The sequence below is a fragment of the Conger conger genome, chromosome 7, assembly GCF_963514075.1.
Source record: "Conger conger chromosome 7, fConCon1.1, whole genome shotgun sequence".
In the NCBI taxonomy this organism is placed as follows: Eukaryota; Metazoa; Chordata; class Actinopteri; order Anguilliformes; family Congridae; genus Conger; species Conger conger.
This window is the reverse complement of record NC_083766.1, coordinates 544,464-560,365: the sequence shown is the minus strand read 5'-3', so window position 1 is coordinate 560,365 and position 15,902 is coordinate 544,464. Positions and strand designations below refer to the sequence as shown.

Genomic DNA, 15,902 nt, shown 5'->3' with positions numbered 1-15,902 from the left:
AGGTAAATGACTGGGACCCACAAGGTCGGTGGTTCTAATCCCGGTGTAGCCACAATAAGATCCAAGGCCCTTAACCATGCATTGCTCCAGGGGAGGATCGCCTCCTGATTAGTCTTAATCTACTGTAAATCGCTTTGGAAGAAAGCGTCAACCAGATGACATGCGAAGTAATTATAAATGATGCACAATTACATTAATTAAGCACAACATGTACTTTTCATTTGTTCCTGTATTTGTCAAGTACTAATGTGTTCGTTACATGAATATGAATACACTAACCATAGGACAAACTTATAATTAGTTAACTATTAACATATACATTAATTGTTTTTTTTTACTGCAATATAAATTGGCATAAACAAATTCAGTTGAACATGAATTAATGATGTACAAATAGATTAACAAAGCTGTATAGATTAACTTTTCAGTAGTTACTTGGTTAACGGCTACATTAGTTAATGGCAATTCATGTAACCTGTAAAGTGTAATCCATCCCCCATTACAGGTGAGACCTTTATGAATCTTTACACCATAAGTCATTACAAACCTTTTAAATTGCATTTATTTAGCAGACGTTTTTATCGAAGGTCATTATAACATACAGGACAGGTTGGATAAGCTACAATTCACAAAACCTTCGATGAACTCACATGTTCCTACTTTTCGACCATCGGTGCTGCCATCCTGCTGCCTGATCTGATTATAAATCTGACTCACTGTGTCATTCCTCTTCTCTGACCTCATACTGTTCATATCCCCATTCCTATTTCATTCTCTCTCTCTCAGAAGTTCTTGATTAAGCTGTCCGTCAGCAGCTCTGCCGTGGGTTCATTAAGTTTTCTTCGATCTGATCCTCGCCTTTGATGGAGTAGAACTCATCTCGTCAAATGACACGCTTCCGCCAATGTGCTAATGCTTTCGTTATTCTCCCCGATCTCTCTACTGCTTACACAATCATACACGCCATTCAGAAAAATGAAAACCCTAACTGATCTGCTCTGGCTCGGTGAAGATCCGATGTGCCCAATCAGTCATAACGAGCTTCACTCCTTCCTCATCATTTCCCTGCATTGCTTTGTTAAAGCATGGTAGTGCGTTCCCATCTTCCCCCGACTCCTCTGGCTGATTCAGAGGCTGCCAGCTGCTCACAGGTGGAGCACTGGCGTGTCTAAATCCTCCTTTTTAATCTGTCCATTCCCCTCCTCCCTCCCCCTCCATTAACTTGTCAGGCCACAGTCCTCCATGTGGAAATGCCCTGGGGAAGATTCTAGACTTCTACCCATCCATCTCTTAACCCCCCCCTTTAATCACTCTGTCAAATGCTTTTCCTATGTAGCATTACAGACATCCATATCTAGGTTTTTATCCTTTCTTTCCAAGAGTGCTGCAATCTTTTACTCCACACCCTCCTGGCCTGATACAAGTAAAGCAATTCTTCTCAGCTTGTGTGTTTTTGCTCCCGTGCTTGTGTTCTGTGGTTGTGTTCTGTGGCTGGACTCTGTGGTTTGGCTCTATGGGTGGGTTCTGAGATTGGGTTTAGTGCTTTGGTTCTGTGGTTGGGTTCTGTGGTTGGACTCTACGGTTGGGCTCTGTGCTTTGGTTCTGTGGTTGGGTTCTGTGGTTGAGTTCTGTGCTTTGGTTCTGTGGTTGGGCTCTACAGTTCGGTTCTGTGCTTGGGTTCTATGGTTGGGTTCTCCAGTGACTGTTACTGCAGCTGCTAGCTGATCATTCTCCTCCCATCTCTCCTCTGGGCAGTTTGTAACACTCAAGTGATTTGATCAATATCAATATCAATATCAATATCACAACCATAAAACTGAGCTGTGGGATTTACTGAGCTGTCATACTTGGTTACATTTACAAGAAAAAACTATTTTTGGAAACATGTTACTCTGCACCTTCTGCATGACTGGATGCATTCCTCCACGTGAGCATTACTATGACAACTACGCTGAAGCTCGGATGGGATTCTGCCAATGAGCTGTGTTAACCTGATTCATCTAAAGGCAGTGCTCAGTGCTGACATCAGCTGTGTTAACCTGATTCATCTAAAGGCAGTGCTCAGTGCTGACATCAGCTGTGTGAGCCTGATTTATCTAAAGGCAGTGCTCAGTGCTGACATCAGCTGTGTTAACCTGATTCATCTAAAGGCAGTGCTCAGTGCTGACATCAGCTGTGTTAACCTGATTCATCTAAAGGCAGTGCTCAGTGCTGACATCAGCTGTGTTAACCTGATTTATCTAAAGGCAGTCCTCAGTGCTGACATCAGCTGTGTGAGCCTGATTTATCTAAAGGCAGTCCTCAGTGCTGACATCAGCTGTGTGAGCCTGATTTATCTAAAGGCAGTGCTCAGTGCTGACATCAGCTGTGTTAACCTGATTCATCTAAAGGCAGTGCTCAGTGCTGACCGGGACTCACTGCAAATTTGCCAACCGCTGAGCTTAATGCTGATTAACAGCACCACAAAAACTTCAGGAATACATATCCATATTTTGGGACCCTGTGATCACACAGTGGATGGAAGCCATAAGAAAAATCTGATTATGTTAGTAAGCAATGTCATGTCATTCTACCACAATGGCATGTTATTAACAAAATTAATAACAAAATTAATTGGATTTTGTTAACACCCCTCTAAAATATCCGTACATCTCCAAGTCATATTAAACCATCTTTGTATTAGATATATTACTATACATATGAATCAGCAAATGTACTTTTAATTTTGACACAACATAAAATATGATTATTTAGATAAGGAAACATTTGATGTCATTTGGTGATTTGAAAAGGGATTTTCATTTGCACGCTTCTAAATTTCTTGCTTATCAAGTTCTGCTTTAGTTTGAATAATTTATATCCATTTGTCAGTTTAGTCAAGAGGTGTTCCTCACAGAAATGTGCTTTATAGACCTCCACACCACGCTTAACCACTGATACACCTGAGAGGCCAGAATGGATACACACCATATATCAAAACAATATATACAGTATATAAATGACACTTTGGAAAACATATTCACATATGAAACAACATTTCTGAGAAAACTGCAGTTTGACTTTTTTATAAAAGGGTGTTATTAGTTTTGGCAGAATTGTAGTTTTTTATGCCGGATCACAATAAAGTCAAATGTGAACTGAAGCTACTTCTTGCATAGAAATTCCAACAGAAAAACAGGAACTACACAGAGTACTGTGTGGGAGGTGAGACCCAGAGCCTGGCAAGCTATGAACTCCATTTCCCATAAATCCCTTTACAAAGACTTTCAACAATCCCAAAAAGTGGTACCCAACTCAAGTTCCAGACAGAAACTTCTTTGGTAAATCATTTCTGACTTGTGATGTCTTTTCTGACATAAAATGTATTTTTCTCATATACTGTGAGGGAGCAGGGGCGGGAGACCAAGAGTGACCGGGAAGGGATCACAAAGTTACCAACGATAAGTTGGATAACCACTAAAATAGGTGAGGAAAGAACGGAAAAAGGGAACAAAACTCCCCAGCGATCCGCCAACAGAAAAACAGAAATACGAGAATATTTTATCGGCAGACTCGAACGGGCTAACTTTATGCGCCAAACTCTGCCACTTGCTCTACAAAACGGAACCCAGAAACAAAAATGGAAACAAAAGGAAAACAAACTCGGTCCTAAACTTCTCTATTTCTAATTTCTAATTTCTTAGTGAATGCTTCCCGAGATTAAAAGCAATTCAGTCTTAAAAACCCTCTATCTGTCTGTCTACCTTAGTACCTCTATACCGGCTCTGTGTCTGTGTGTGTGTCTGCCTGTCTGTCTGTCTGCCTGTCTACCTTAGTACCTCTATACCGGCTCTGTGTCTGTGTGTGTGTCTGCCTGTCTGCCTGTCTGTCTGTCTGTCTGTCTGTCTGTCTGTCTGTCTGTCTACCTTAGTACCTCTATATCGGCTCTGTGTCTGTGTCAAGGTGAAACACCAAAGCCCAGAGCAGTGCCAGGAAGAGACTGAAATAGCTCTCCAGCTGACTGCAATTGGCCATGATTACACCCGCATTCCACATGCGGGAGGTAATCTCTCCTGCAGAACTAAGCTGGCAAGCCCTCTAGAAGTCTGGAGCGGTAAATACTGAAATTTCCAGCAGTAGACATTGAAAACCATGACATATACTGTATCCATTTTGAACTGTTTGGCCTCGCAAACACTAAGAGGCTCTCGCTGAAGGAGCTTCCATCTCACCACCCTGGAACTGAACAGGACCTGTCTCATATACCCCCAGTCAAACTCCTCATAAACACGGTGTAATAGTGCATGCTCATTTAATGCAGGCAGAGGTCTAAATGATATGACTAATGATGTAATATCATGTTTAATACGAGCCGCTCTTCGGCAGGGTTATTCACTGCGGTACAGGGCACAGGGGGAGTCGCGCTCATGACCTGATCTCACTCTGAGACCAGAGGGCTGTAGTTATTTTCCCTGTGACACGATTCTCCATGAAGCGCACATGTAAAGCAGGGAGCACAGACGCTGCAGATATAATTCAGGCTTTTATGGACTGTTTCTCATTGGCTTACGGTGGTCAGCTGACAGAAATCCAATGGTCACAAAGGAGAATGAACCACACTGTCAGCCATGATAAAGGCATGAAATGAGCCCTCCCGCACCAATCCTGAACCTGACCTGAACCATTTCCACTTCCTGCTCAGTTTACCCTGAAGGCAGCTTTCTGACCGGTGAGAACTACAGACCAGTGTAAACTACAGACTGGTGAGAACTACAGACCAGTGAGAATTACAAACCAGTGAGAACTACAGACCGGTGAAAACTACAGACCAGTGTAAACTACAGACTGGTGAGAACTACAGACCAGTGAGAATTACAGACCAGTGAGAACTACAGACCGGTGAGAACTACAGACCGGTGAGAACTACAGACCGGTGAGAACTACAAGCAGAACAGAGTTGACATAAGGGAGGAGGATTGTAGCCTAAATGTTGTAATTTTAGTCATATTGTATATAATACAAATCAATGTGCTATGTTTTATGTTTATTGCATGGAGAAACATTATTATTATTATTATTATTATTATTATTATTATTATTATTATTATTATTCCTTAATTCTATGTTTCTCTTTCACCCTGGAAAAGTAGTGATAGGTAATAGGAAATACATCAAACAGCTCAGTAGAGGTTCAGATGTTGCAATGACATGCAACCACATTGTGATCTCTCAGACATCATCCACACGTGCCAGCTCCCAGTCTATTATAAAAGTGCCACTCCTGTAACCTGCTCATCTCCAAACACAAAACAGATATACTGATGTAAACCTCTCAGTCACAGAAAGAAGAACTGATTGGGCATTTTAAAATAAGATCACGACCATCAATACCGGCATCTTACAGAGTCTATAACAGATCTATTACAGATCTTTTGTAGGTCTATTAGATGTCTATTACAGACCTATAACAGATCTATTACAGGTCTATTACAGACCTATTACAGGTCTATTACAGATCAGTTACAGGTCTCTTACAGAGCATTTACTCTCCATGGTAGGTGCTTTCAGTATGCCTGGAACTCTGAGATAACTGCGATCTACCGTTTCTCCTGGGCATTATGAAAAAATCCCCATGCACACTGCTCCAGATCGCAGATTAAATATAGAAATGCAAACTCACCACAGACCTGGTCCCACCACCCAACATGAAAGTGTTACATTTTGTTCAGCATTCCCTTTTCTGTTACATTTTATGCTGATATTTACTGTGTTTAATTTTAATTTCATTCATTGTGACTTGTTGCACTACATTCAGCAACTTACTCTAAGTATGAACCAATGGCAACTATCACTGTTGTTCCTCATAAACATAATTCTTAAACACTGACTGAGACTGCCAAGCTTCACCCCTGAGAGCCTGACCCACTTGCCAATAAATTACAGTGAGTGTATAACTTTATTTTTAGGAATGCTGACTCCTCTTGTAAACGGAGTATTAATCATGGCAGTAATTTAACATTAGCCAATGAAACATAACTGCGGCTAATTAAAAAGCTTTCATTCTGAATATTGAAGAAAAAAAAGTCAACAGTGATGTCATTTATTCTGCAGCTAACTCAGAACACAGTGCTGCCCCAGCCTGGATCCAGCACAGCCACACAGATACTGCCGGAAAACAGCCTGCAAGCCCAGCCTGGATCCAGAACAGCCACACAGACACTACCCCTGAAACAGCCTGCAAGCCCAGCCTGGATCCAGAACAGCCACACAGACACTACCCCTGAAACAGCCTGCAAGCCCAGCCTGGATCCAGAACAGCCACACAGACACTACCCCTGAAACAGCCTGTAAGCCCAGCCTGGATCCAGAACAGCCACACAGACACTACCCCTGAAACAGCCTGCAAGCCCAGCCTGGATCCAGAACAGCCACACAGACACTACCCCTGAAACAGCCGGCAAGCCCAGTCTGGATCCAGAACAGCCACACAGACACTACCCCTGAAACAGCCTGCAAGCCCAGCCTGGATCCAGAACAGCCACACAGACACTACCCCTGAAACAGCCTGCAAGCCCAGCCTGGATCCAGCACAGCCACACAGACACTACCCCTGAAACAGCCTGTAAGCCCAGCCTGGATCCAGCACAGCCACACAGACACTACCCCTGAAACAGCCTGCAAGCCCAGCCTGGATCCAGAACAGCCACACAGACACTACCCCTGAAACAGCCTGCAAGCCCAGCCTGGATCCAGAACAGCCACACAGACACTACCCCTGAAACAGCCTGCAAGCCCAGCCTGGATCCAGAACAGCCACACAGACACTACCCCTGAAACAGCCTGCAAGCCCAGCCTGGATCCAGAACAGCCATACAGACACTACCCCTGAAACAGCCTGCAAGCTCAGCCTGGATCCAGAACAGCCATACAGACACTACCCCTGAAACAGCCTGCAAGCTCAGCCTGGATCCAGAACAGCCACACAGACACTACCCCTGAAACAGCCTGTAAGCCCAGCCTGGATCCAGCACAGCCATACAGACACTACCCCTGAAACAGCCTGCAAGCCCAGACTTTAGCTCTACACATTTTTTTCATTTGTGTGTACTGCACGGTCATTGGCCAATATGTGCATGAGACACTTTTTCAGGATACCCTGCATGACATTGTTATTTCTCAGCGATGGAAAGAAGATCCCATACCTTAGCTGAGGCACTAAGACCTACAGCTTAAAATTTACAACTCATTAACTCTAAAAATCATATCATAATAACATAAAATGCAGAACAGTAAAGAAGGTATATAAATGTGCAGCATATATTTTTGCAGCGCATATTGAAAAGGTATTGGACAGACACATTTTGTACTTATGCTCAATTTGCATGCATAGCCAAATTTTAGTAAAATAAGAAGAAATGAACCGTGATTAAACAGCTGTTAATGTTGTGGTGATGGTCTCATTGCATTGGGGAAATTAGAGTGATTTAATTAATTATAGTGGAGTGGCTTTATTCAAAAGACACATTCAAGCCACTGAGAGGCCAGAAGAGGCACTTTGGGAGCATTAGAGCATTAGAGTTACACCAGTGCTGGTGTCACACATGTGAACTGTGTGCTTGAGTACCATTACTGAACACTGTCATCAACACATCAGCAACATTACAGTGGTCTGTTCATTTCCCATCCAAACTGTGTTCACCTTGATTACACAGCTCCATTACACAGCCATGTTACACAGCTCCATTACACAGCCCTGTTACACAGCTCCATGACACAGCTCTGTTACACAGCCCAGTTACACAGCTCCATTACACAGCCCTGTTACACAGTTCTGCAACACAGCTCCATTACACAGCCCTGTTACACAGCTCCATTACACAGTCCTGTTACACAGCTCCATGACACAGCTGTTACACAGCTCCAGGACACAGCCCTGTTACACAGCTCCATTACACAGCTCTGTTACACAGCTCCATTACACAGCTCCATTACACAGCCCTGTTACACAGCTCCATTACACAGCCCTGTTACACAGCTCCATGACACAGCTCTGTTACACAGCTCCATTACACAGCTCCATTACACAGCCCTGTTACACAGTTCTGTCACACAGCCCTGTTACACAGCTCCATTACACAGTCCTGTTACACAGCTCCATTACACAGTCCTGATACACAGCTCCATTACACAGCTCTGTTACACAGCCCTGTTACACAGCTCTGTCACACAGTGCTCAGAGACTCTTGAGGTTGATATTATATGCTGTCACGTTCCTGTGCCTTCCTGGCTACCTGTATTCCATTCTGCATCCCAGCTGCTAATCTAATCTCTGCTAATTTATTTTTTTAACACATGACATTACATGTATAGCAGGAAGCATTTAAAATGTCAGATGTGATTTAAATGAGAAAGAGGGGTTTTTCACACAGTGAGAGGGGTTTTTACACAGTGAGAGGGGTTTTCACACAGTGAGAGGGGTTTTTACACACAGTGAGAGGGGGTTTCACACACAGTGAGAGGGGTTTTCACACATAGTGAGAGAGGTTTTCACACATAGTGAGAGGGGTTTTCACACACAGTGAGAGGGGTTTTCACACAGTGAGAGGGGTTTTCACACAGTGAGAGGGGGTTTCACACAGTGAGAGGGGTTTTTACACACAGTGAGAGGGGGTTTCACACACAGTGAGAGGGGTTTTCACACATAGTGAGAGAGGTTTTCACACATAGTGAGAGGGGTTTTCACACATAGTGAGAGAGGTTTTCACACATAGTGAGAGGGGTTTTCACACAGTGAGAGGGGTTTTCACACAATGAGAGGGGGTTTCACACAGTGAGAGGGGGTTCCACACACAGTGAGAGAGGTTTTCACACATAGTGAGAGAGGTTTTCACACATAGTGAGAGAGGTTTTCACACATAGTGAGAGGGGTTTTCACACACAGTGAGAGGGGATTTCACACAGTGAGAGGGGTTTTCACACAGTGAGAGGGGGTTTCACACAGTGAGAGGGGTTTTTACACACAGTGAGAGGGGGATTCACACACAGTGAGAGAGGTTTTCACATATAGTGAGAGAGGTTTTCACACATAGTGAGAGGGGTTTTCACACACAGTGAGAGGGGTTTTCACACAGTTAGAGGGGGTTTCACACAGTTAGAGGGGGTTTTACACAGTGAGAGGGGTTTTTACACAGTGAGAGGGGTTTTCACACAGTGAGAGGGGTTTTCACACAGTGAGAGGGGGTTTCACACAGTGAGAGGGGGTTTCACACAGTGAGAGGGGTTTTTACACACAGTGAGAGGGGGTTTCACACACAGTGAGAGAGGTTTTCACACATAGTGAGAGAGGTTTTCACACATAGTGAGAGGGGTTTTCACACACAGTGAGAGGGGGTTTCACACAGTGAGAGGGGGTTTCACACAGTGAGAGGGGTTTTTACACAGTGAGAAGGGGTTTCACACAGTGAGAGGGGGTTTCACACAAAGTGAGAGAGGTTTTCACACATAGTGAGAGTGGTTTTCACACACAGTGAGAGGGGATTTCACACAGTGAGAGGGGATTTCACACAGTGAGAGGGGTTTTCACACAGTGAGAGGGGGTTTCACCCAGTGAGAGGGGTTTTTACACACAGTGAGAGGGGGTTTCACACAGTGAGAGAGGTTTTCACACACAGTGAGAGGGGTTTTCACACAGTGAGAGGGGTTTTCACACAGTGAGAGGGGGTTTCACACAGTGAGAGGGGTTTTTACACACAGTGAGAGGGGGTTTCACACACAGTGAGAGAGGTTTTCACACATAGTGAGAGGGGTTTTCACACATAGTGAGAGAGGTTTTCACACAGTGAGAGGGGTTTTCACACAGTGAGAGGGGGTTTCACACAGTGAGAGGGGTTTTTACACAGTGAGAGGGGTTTTCACACAGTGAGAGGGGTTTTTACACAGTGAGAGGGGGTTTCACACAGTGAGAGGGGGTTTCACACAGTGAGAGGGGGTTTTACACAGTGAGAGGGGTTTTTACACAGTGAGAGGGGGTTTCACACAGTGAGAGGGGTTTTCACACAGTGAGAGGGGTTTTCACACAGTGAGAGGGGGTTTCACACAGTGAGAGAGGTTTTCACACACAGTGAAAGGGGATTTCACACAGTGAGAGGGGATTTCACACAATGAGAGGGGTTTTCACACATAGTGAGAGGGGTTTTCACACACAGTGAGAGGGGGTTTCACACAGTGAGAGGGGGTTTCACACAGTGAGAGGGGTTTTTACACAGTGAGAAAGGGTTTCACACAGTGAGAGGGGGTTTCACACACAGTGAGAGAGGTTTTCACACATAGTGAGAGAGGTTTTCACACATAGTGAGAGGGGTTTTCACACACAGTGAGAGGGGATTTCACACAGTGAGAGGGGATTTCACACAGTGAGAGGGGTTTTCACACAGTGAGAGGGGGTTTCACACAGTGAGAGGGGTTTTTACACACAGTGAGAGGGGGTTTCACACAGTGAGAGAGGTTTTCACACACAGTGAGAGGGGTTTTCACACAGTGAGAGGGGTTTTCACACAGTGAGAGGGGGTTTCACACAGTGAGAGGGCTTTTTACACACAGTGAGAGGGGGTTTCACACACAGTGAGAGAGGTTTTCACACATAGTGAGAGAGGTTTTCACACATAGTGAGAGGGGTTTTCACACACAGTGAGAGGGGGTTTCACACAGTGAGAGGGGGTTTCACACAGTGAGAGGGGTTTTTACACAGTGAGAAAGGGTTTCACACAGTGAGAGGGGGTTTCACACACAGTGAGAGAGGTTTTCACACATAGTGAGAGAGGTTTTCACACATAGTGAGAGGGGTTTTCACACACAGTGAGAGGGGATTTCACACAGTGAGAGGGGATTTCACACAGTGAGAGGGGTTTTCACACAGTGAGAGGGGGTTTCACACAGTGAGAGGGGTTTTTACACACAGTGAGAGGGGGTTTCACACAGTGAGAGAGGTTTTCACACACAGTGAGAGGGGTTTTCACACAGTGAGAGGGGTTTTCACACAGTGAGAGGGGGTTTCACACAGTGAGAGGGCTTTTTACACACAGTGAGAGGGGGTTTCACACACAGTGAGAGAGGTTTTCACACATAGTGAGAGGGGTTTTCACACACAGTGAGAGGGGGTTTCACACAGTGAGAGGGGTTTTCACACAGTGAGAGGGGGTTTCACACAGTGAGAGGGGTTTTCACATAGTGAGAGGGGTTTTTACACAGTGAGAGGGGGTTTCACACAGTGAGAGGGGGTTTCACACAGTGAGAGGGGTTTTTACACAGTGAGGGGGGGTTTCACACAGTGATAGGGGGTTTCACACAGTGAGAGGGGGTTTTACACAGTGAGAGGGGTTTTCACACAGTGAGAGGGGTTTTCACACAGTGAGAGGGGGTTTCACACAGCGAGAGGGGTTTTTACACACAGTGAGAGGGGGTTTCACACAGTGAGAGAGGTTTTCACACACAGTGAGAGGGGTTTTCACACAGTGAGAGGGGTTTTCACACAGTGAGAGGGGGTTTCACACAGTGAGAGGGGTTTTTACACACAGTGAGAGGGGGTTTCACACACAGTGAGAGAGGTTTTCACACACAGTGAGAGGGGGTTTCACACACAGTGAGAGAGGTTTCACACATAGTGAGAGAGGTTTTCACACATAGTGAGAGGGGTTTTCACACACAGTGAGAGGGGGTTTCACACAGTGAGAGGGGGTTTCACACAGTGAGAGGGGTTTTTACACAGTGAGAAGGGGTTTCACACAGTGAGAGGGGGTTTCACACAAAGTGAGAGAGGTTTTCACACATAGTGAGAGTGGTTTTCACACATAGTGAGAGGGGTTTTCACACACAGTGAGAGGGGGTTTCACACAGTGAGAGGGGTTTTCACACAGTGAGAGGGGGTTTCACACAGTGAGAGGGGTTTTTACACAGTGAGAGGGGTTTTCACACAGTGAGAGGCGTTTTTACACAGTGAGAGGGGGTTTCACACAGTGAGAGGGGTTTTTACACACAGTGAGAGGGGGTTTCACACACAGTGAGAGAGGTTTTCACACATAGTGAGAGAGGTTTTCACACATAGTGAGAGGGGTTTTTACACAGTGAGAAGGGGTTTCACACAGTGAGAGGGGGTTTCACACAAAGTGAGAGAGGTTTTCACACATAGTGAGAGTGGTTTTCACACACAGTGAGAGGGGATTTCACACAGTGAGAGGGGATTTCACACAGTGAGAGGGGTTTTCACACAGTGAGAGGGGGTTTCACACAGTGAGAGGGGTTTTTACACACAGTGAGAGGGGGTTTCACACAGTGAGAGAGGTTTTCACACACAGTGAGAGGGGTTTTCACACAGTGAGAGGGGTTTTCACACAGTGAGAGGGGGTTTCACACAGTGAGAGGGGTTTTTACACACAGTGAGAGGGGGTTTCACACACAGTGAGAGAGGTTTTCACACATAGTGAGAGAGGTTTTCACACGTAGTGAGAGGGGTTTTCACACACAGTGAGAGGGGGTTTCACACAGTGAGAGGGGTTTTCACACAGTGAGAGGGGGTTTCACACAGTGAGAGGGGTTTTTACACAGTGAGAGGGGTTTTCACACAGTGAGAGGGGTTTTTACACAGTGAGAGGGGGTTTCACACAGTGAGAGGGGGTTTCACACAGTGAGAGGGGTTTCACACACAGTGAGAGGGGGTTTCACACAGTGAGAGGGGTTTTCACACACAGTGAGAGGGGTTTTCACACACAGTGAGAGGGGTTTTTACACACAGTGAGAGGAGGTTTCACACAGTGAGAGGGGTTTTCACACACAGTGAGAGGGGGTTTCACATAGTGAGAGGGGGTTTCACACACAGTGAGAGGGGGTTTCACACAGTTAGAGGGGTTTTCACACAGTGAGAGGGGTTTTCACACTGTGAGAGGGGTTTTCACACACTGTGAGAGGGGTTTTCACACAGTAAGAGGGGGTTTCACACAGTGAGAGGGGGTTTCACACAGTGAGAGGGGTTTTTACACAGTGAAAGGGGTTTTTACACAGTGAAAGGGGTTTCACACTGTGAGAGGGGGTTTCACACAGTAAGAGGGGGTTTCACACAGTGAGAGGGGGTTTCACACACAGTGAGAGGGGTTTCACACACAGTGAGAGGGGGTTTCACACAGTGAGAGGGGTTTCACACACAGTGAGAGGGGTTTCACACACAGTGAGAGGGGTTTTCACACACAGTGAGAGGGGGTTTCACACAGTGAGAGGGGTTTTCACACAGTGAGAGGGGGTTTCACACAGTGAGAGGGGGTTTTACACAGTGAGAGGGGTTTTTACACAGTGAGAGGGGGTTTTACACAGTGAGAGGGGTTTTTACACAGTGAGAGGGGTTTTTACAGAGCAGAGAGCAGCTCAGACTCCAGCCCTGCAGAGGGGCTTGTGTTTCTGGGAGTTGAGAGGCTTTGGTGCTGCACATTTCAGCCGATTTCAATTAAACTGCAAATGGACACTGTCCTTTTCACCATAGCCATTAACATTAACCTGCTGTTTCAGGAAGACCACTTCTCTGATTGACTCTTGTGCATAATGACTCACCCATAACTGGTCTGTGATTGGCTGCTGTGAATAATGACTCACCCATAACTGGTCTATGATTGGCTGCTGTGCATGATGACTCACCCATAACTGGTCTGTGATTGGCTGCTGTGCATAATGACTCACCCATAACTGGTCTGTGATTGGCTGCTGTGCACAATGACTCACCCATAACTGGTCTGTGATTGGCTGCTGTGCACAATGACTCACCCATAACTGGTCTGTGATTGGCTGCTGTGCATGATGACTCACCCATAACTGGTCTGTGATTGGCTGCTGTGCATAATGACTCACCCATGACTCGTAACCGCTCGGCTCCGACCACCACCTCCTGCTCGTCTGCAGAGAACAGCAGCTTCCCCGCGCTGGATCTCACCTGCAGCATCTTCCCCCGGGCCTCCACTCCTCTAGACCCTGAAGAGGAGGAACAGGAATGATTCCGCAAACACACACACACACACACACACACACAGATACACACACACACACACACACACACAGATACATACACACACACACACACACACACACACAGATACACACACACACACACATGCAGATACACACACACACACACTCACACACTCATACACACACTCACACACACACAGATACACACACACACACACAGATACACACACACACACACACGCAGATACACACACAAATACACACACAGATACATACACACACACACACACACTCACACACTCACACACAGATACACACACACAGACACACACACAGATACACTCACACACACAGATACACACTCACACAGACACACACACACTCTCACACACACACACACACACACACAGACACTCACACACACACAGATACACACACACACACTCACACACACACACACACACACACACACACACACACACACACACTCACACCCACACTCACACTCAAACACACACACACACACACACACACACACACACACACACACCCATACACACATATACACGCACACACACACACACAGATACACACACCCACACAGATGTAACACAGAAATGGTGCAACACAGCAATACCAAAATCAGTAGTTTGTGAGCCTGTTGCCATTGTAGTAGACCTGACAAACAGCATTGAGATTGGTTTAAAATTCAACCAATACAAACATTACCGCACTCACTATAATATTTGCCTGCCATCAGTTTGATATTTCAATTAAAACTTTTTTCATTTCTGGGTTTTAATGGATTCACACAGTTGCCAGTCAGGGCCCCCTAATTATGAAAATGTGCCAAACAGCACAAATAGAGAATTAGAATAAAATAAAATGTGAATATTTTTCTGTCAAGAATCCAATTTAAGAAGCTATGTATGGTTTATTTAGACATATTTCTCCTTTTAATACCAGTATCTGTACAAAAGAGAACACATTTTCAAGATGAAATGAAAATAGAATGACATCTTTGACAGTATATTTTCCATGACAAGCATGTTGCTTAAGTATTATCTGAAATAGCGTGGGGGCCAATCACAGGCTCTCTCACACGCCTGAAACCAATGACGTCTGCTCACACAGGACAGGAGGAGTGTCCTTCTGCTGGGAAATGAGGAAACAGTTCTGCAGTGTTTCTGTAGTTTGGAGGGCTCCATTAGCACTGACTCAATCAGGAAGACAACCACTTTTACAGTTAATAACTGCATTCCACACATTCCCGGGCTTTAAAGAGCAGGGCCTACGACTTCACCTCTCCCTGCCAGAGTGACACAGGGGCCCCACCCCACCCCACACACTCCCAGAGTGACACAGGGGCCCCACCCCACCCCACACACTCCCAGAGTGACACAGGGGCCCCACCCCACCCCACACACTCCCAGAGTGACACAGGGCCCCACCCCACCCCACACACTCCCAGAGTGACACAGGGCCCCACCCCACCCCACACACTCCCAGAGTGACACAGGGCCCCACCCCACCCCACACACTCCCAGAGTGACACAGGGCCCCCACACCACACACTCCCAGAGTGACACAGGGGCCCCACACCACACACTCCCAGAGTGACACAGGGGCCCCACCCCACCCCACACACTCCCAGAGTGACACAGGGGCCCCACCCCACCCCACACCACACACTCCCAGAGTGACACAGGGGCCCCACACCACACACTCCCAGAGTGACACAGGGGCCCCACCCCACACACTCCCAGAGTGACACAGGGGCCCACCCCACACACTCCCAGAGTGACACAGGGCCCCCACCCCACCCCACACACTCCCAGAGTGACACAGGGCCCCACCCCACCCCACACACTCCCAGAGTGACACAGGGGCCCACCCCACACCACACACTCCCAGAGTGA

General features: G+C 46.2%; 1 protein-coding gene across 6 annotated transcripts in view; it reads right to left on the bottom strand.

The window, feature by feature from the left end:
- sgcd (sarcoglycan, delta (dystrophin-associated glycoprotein)) overlaps positions 1-15,902 on the bottom strand; it is an 88,570-nt gene that overhangs the window by 29,483 nt on the left and 43,185 nt on the right. For all 6 annotated transcript variants that reach the window (XR_009709178.1, XR_009709180.1, XR_009709179.1 and 3 more), the window contains exon 5: positions 13,867-13,986. Coding sequence is in view for 3 of the 6 variants with exons in the window: in XM_061248649.1 (XP_061104633.1) it covers positions 13,867-13,986 (120 nt within the window). In the remaining 3 variants the exon portion in view is untranslated. The remainder of the gene's footprint in view (positions 1-13,866; positions 13,987-15,902) is intronic.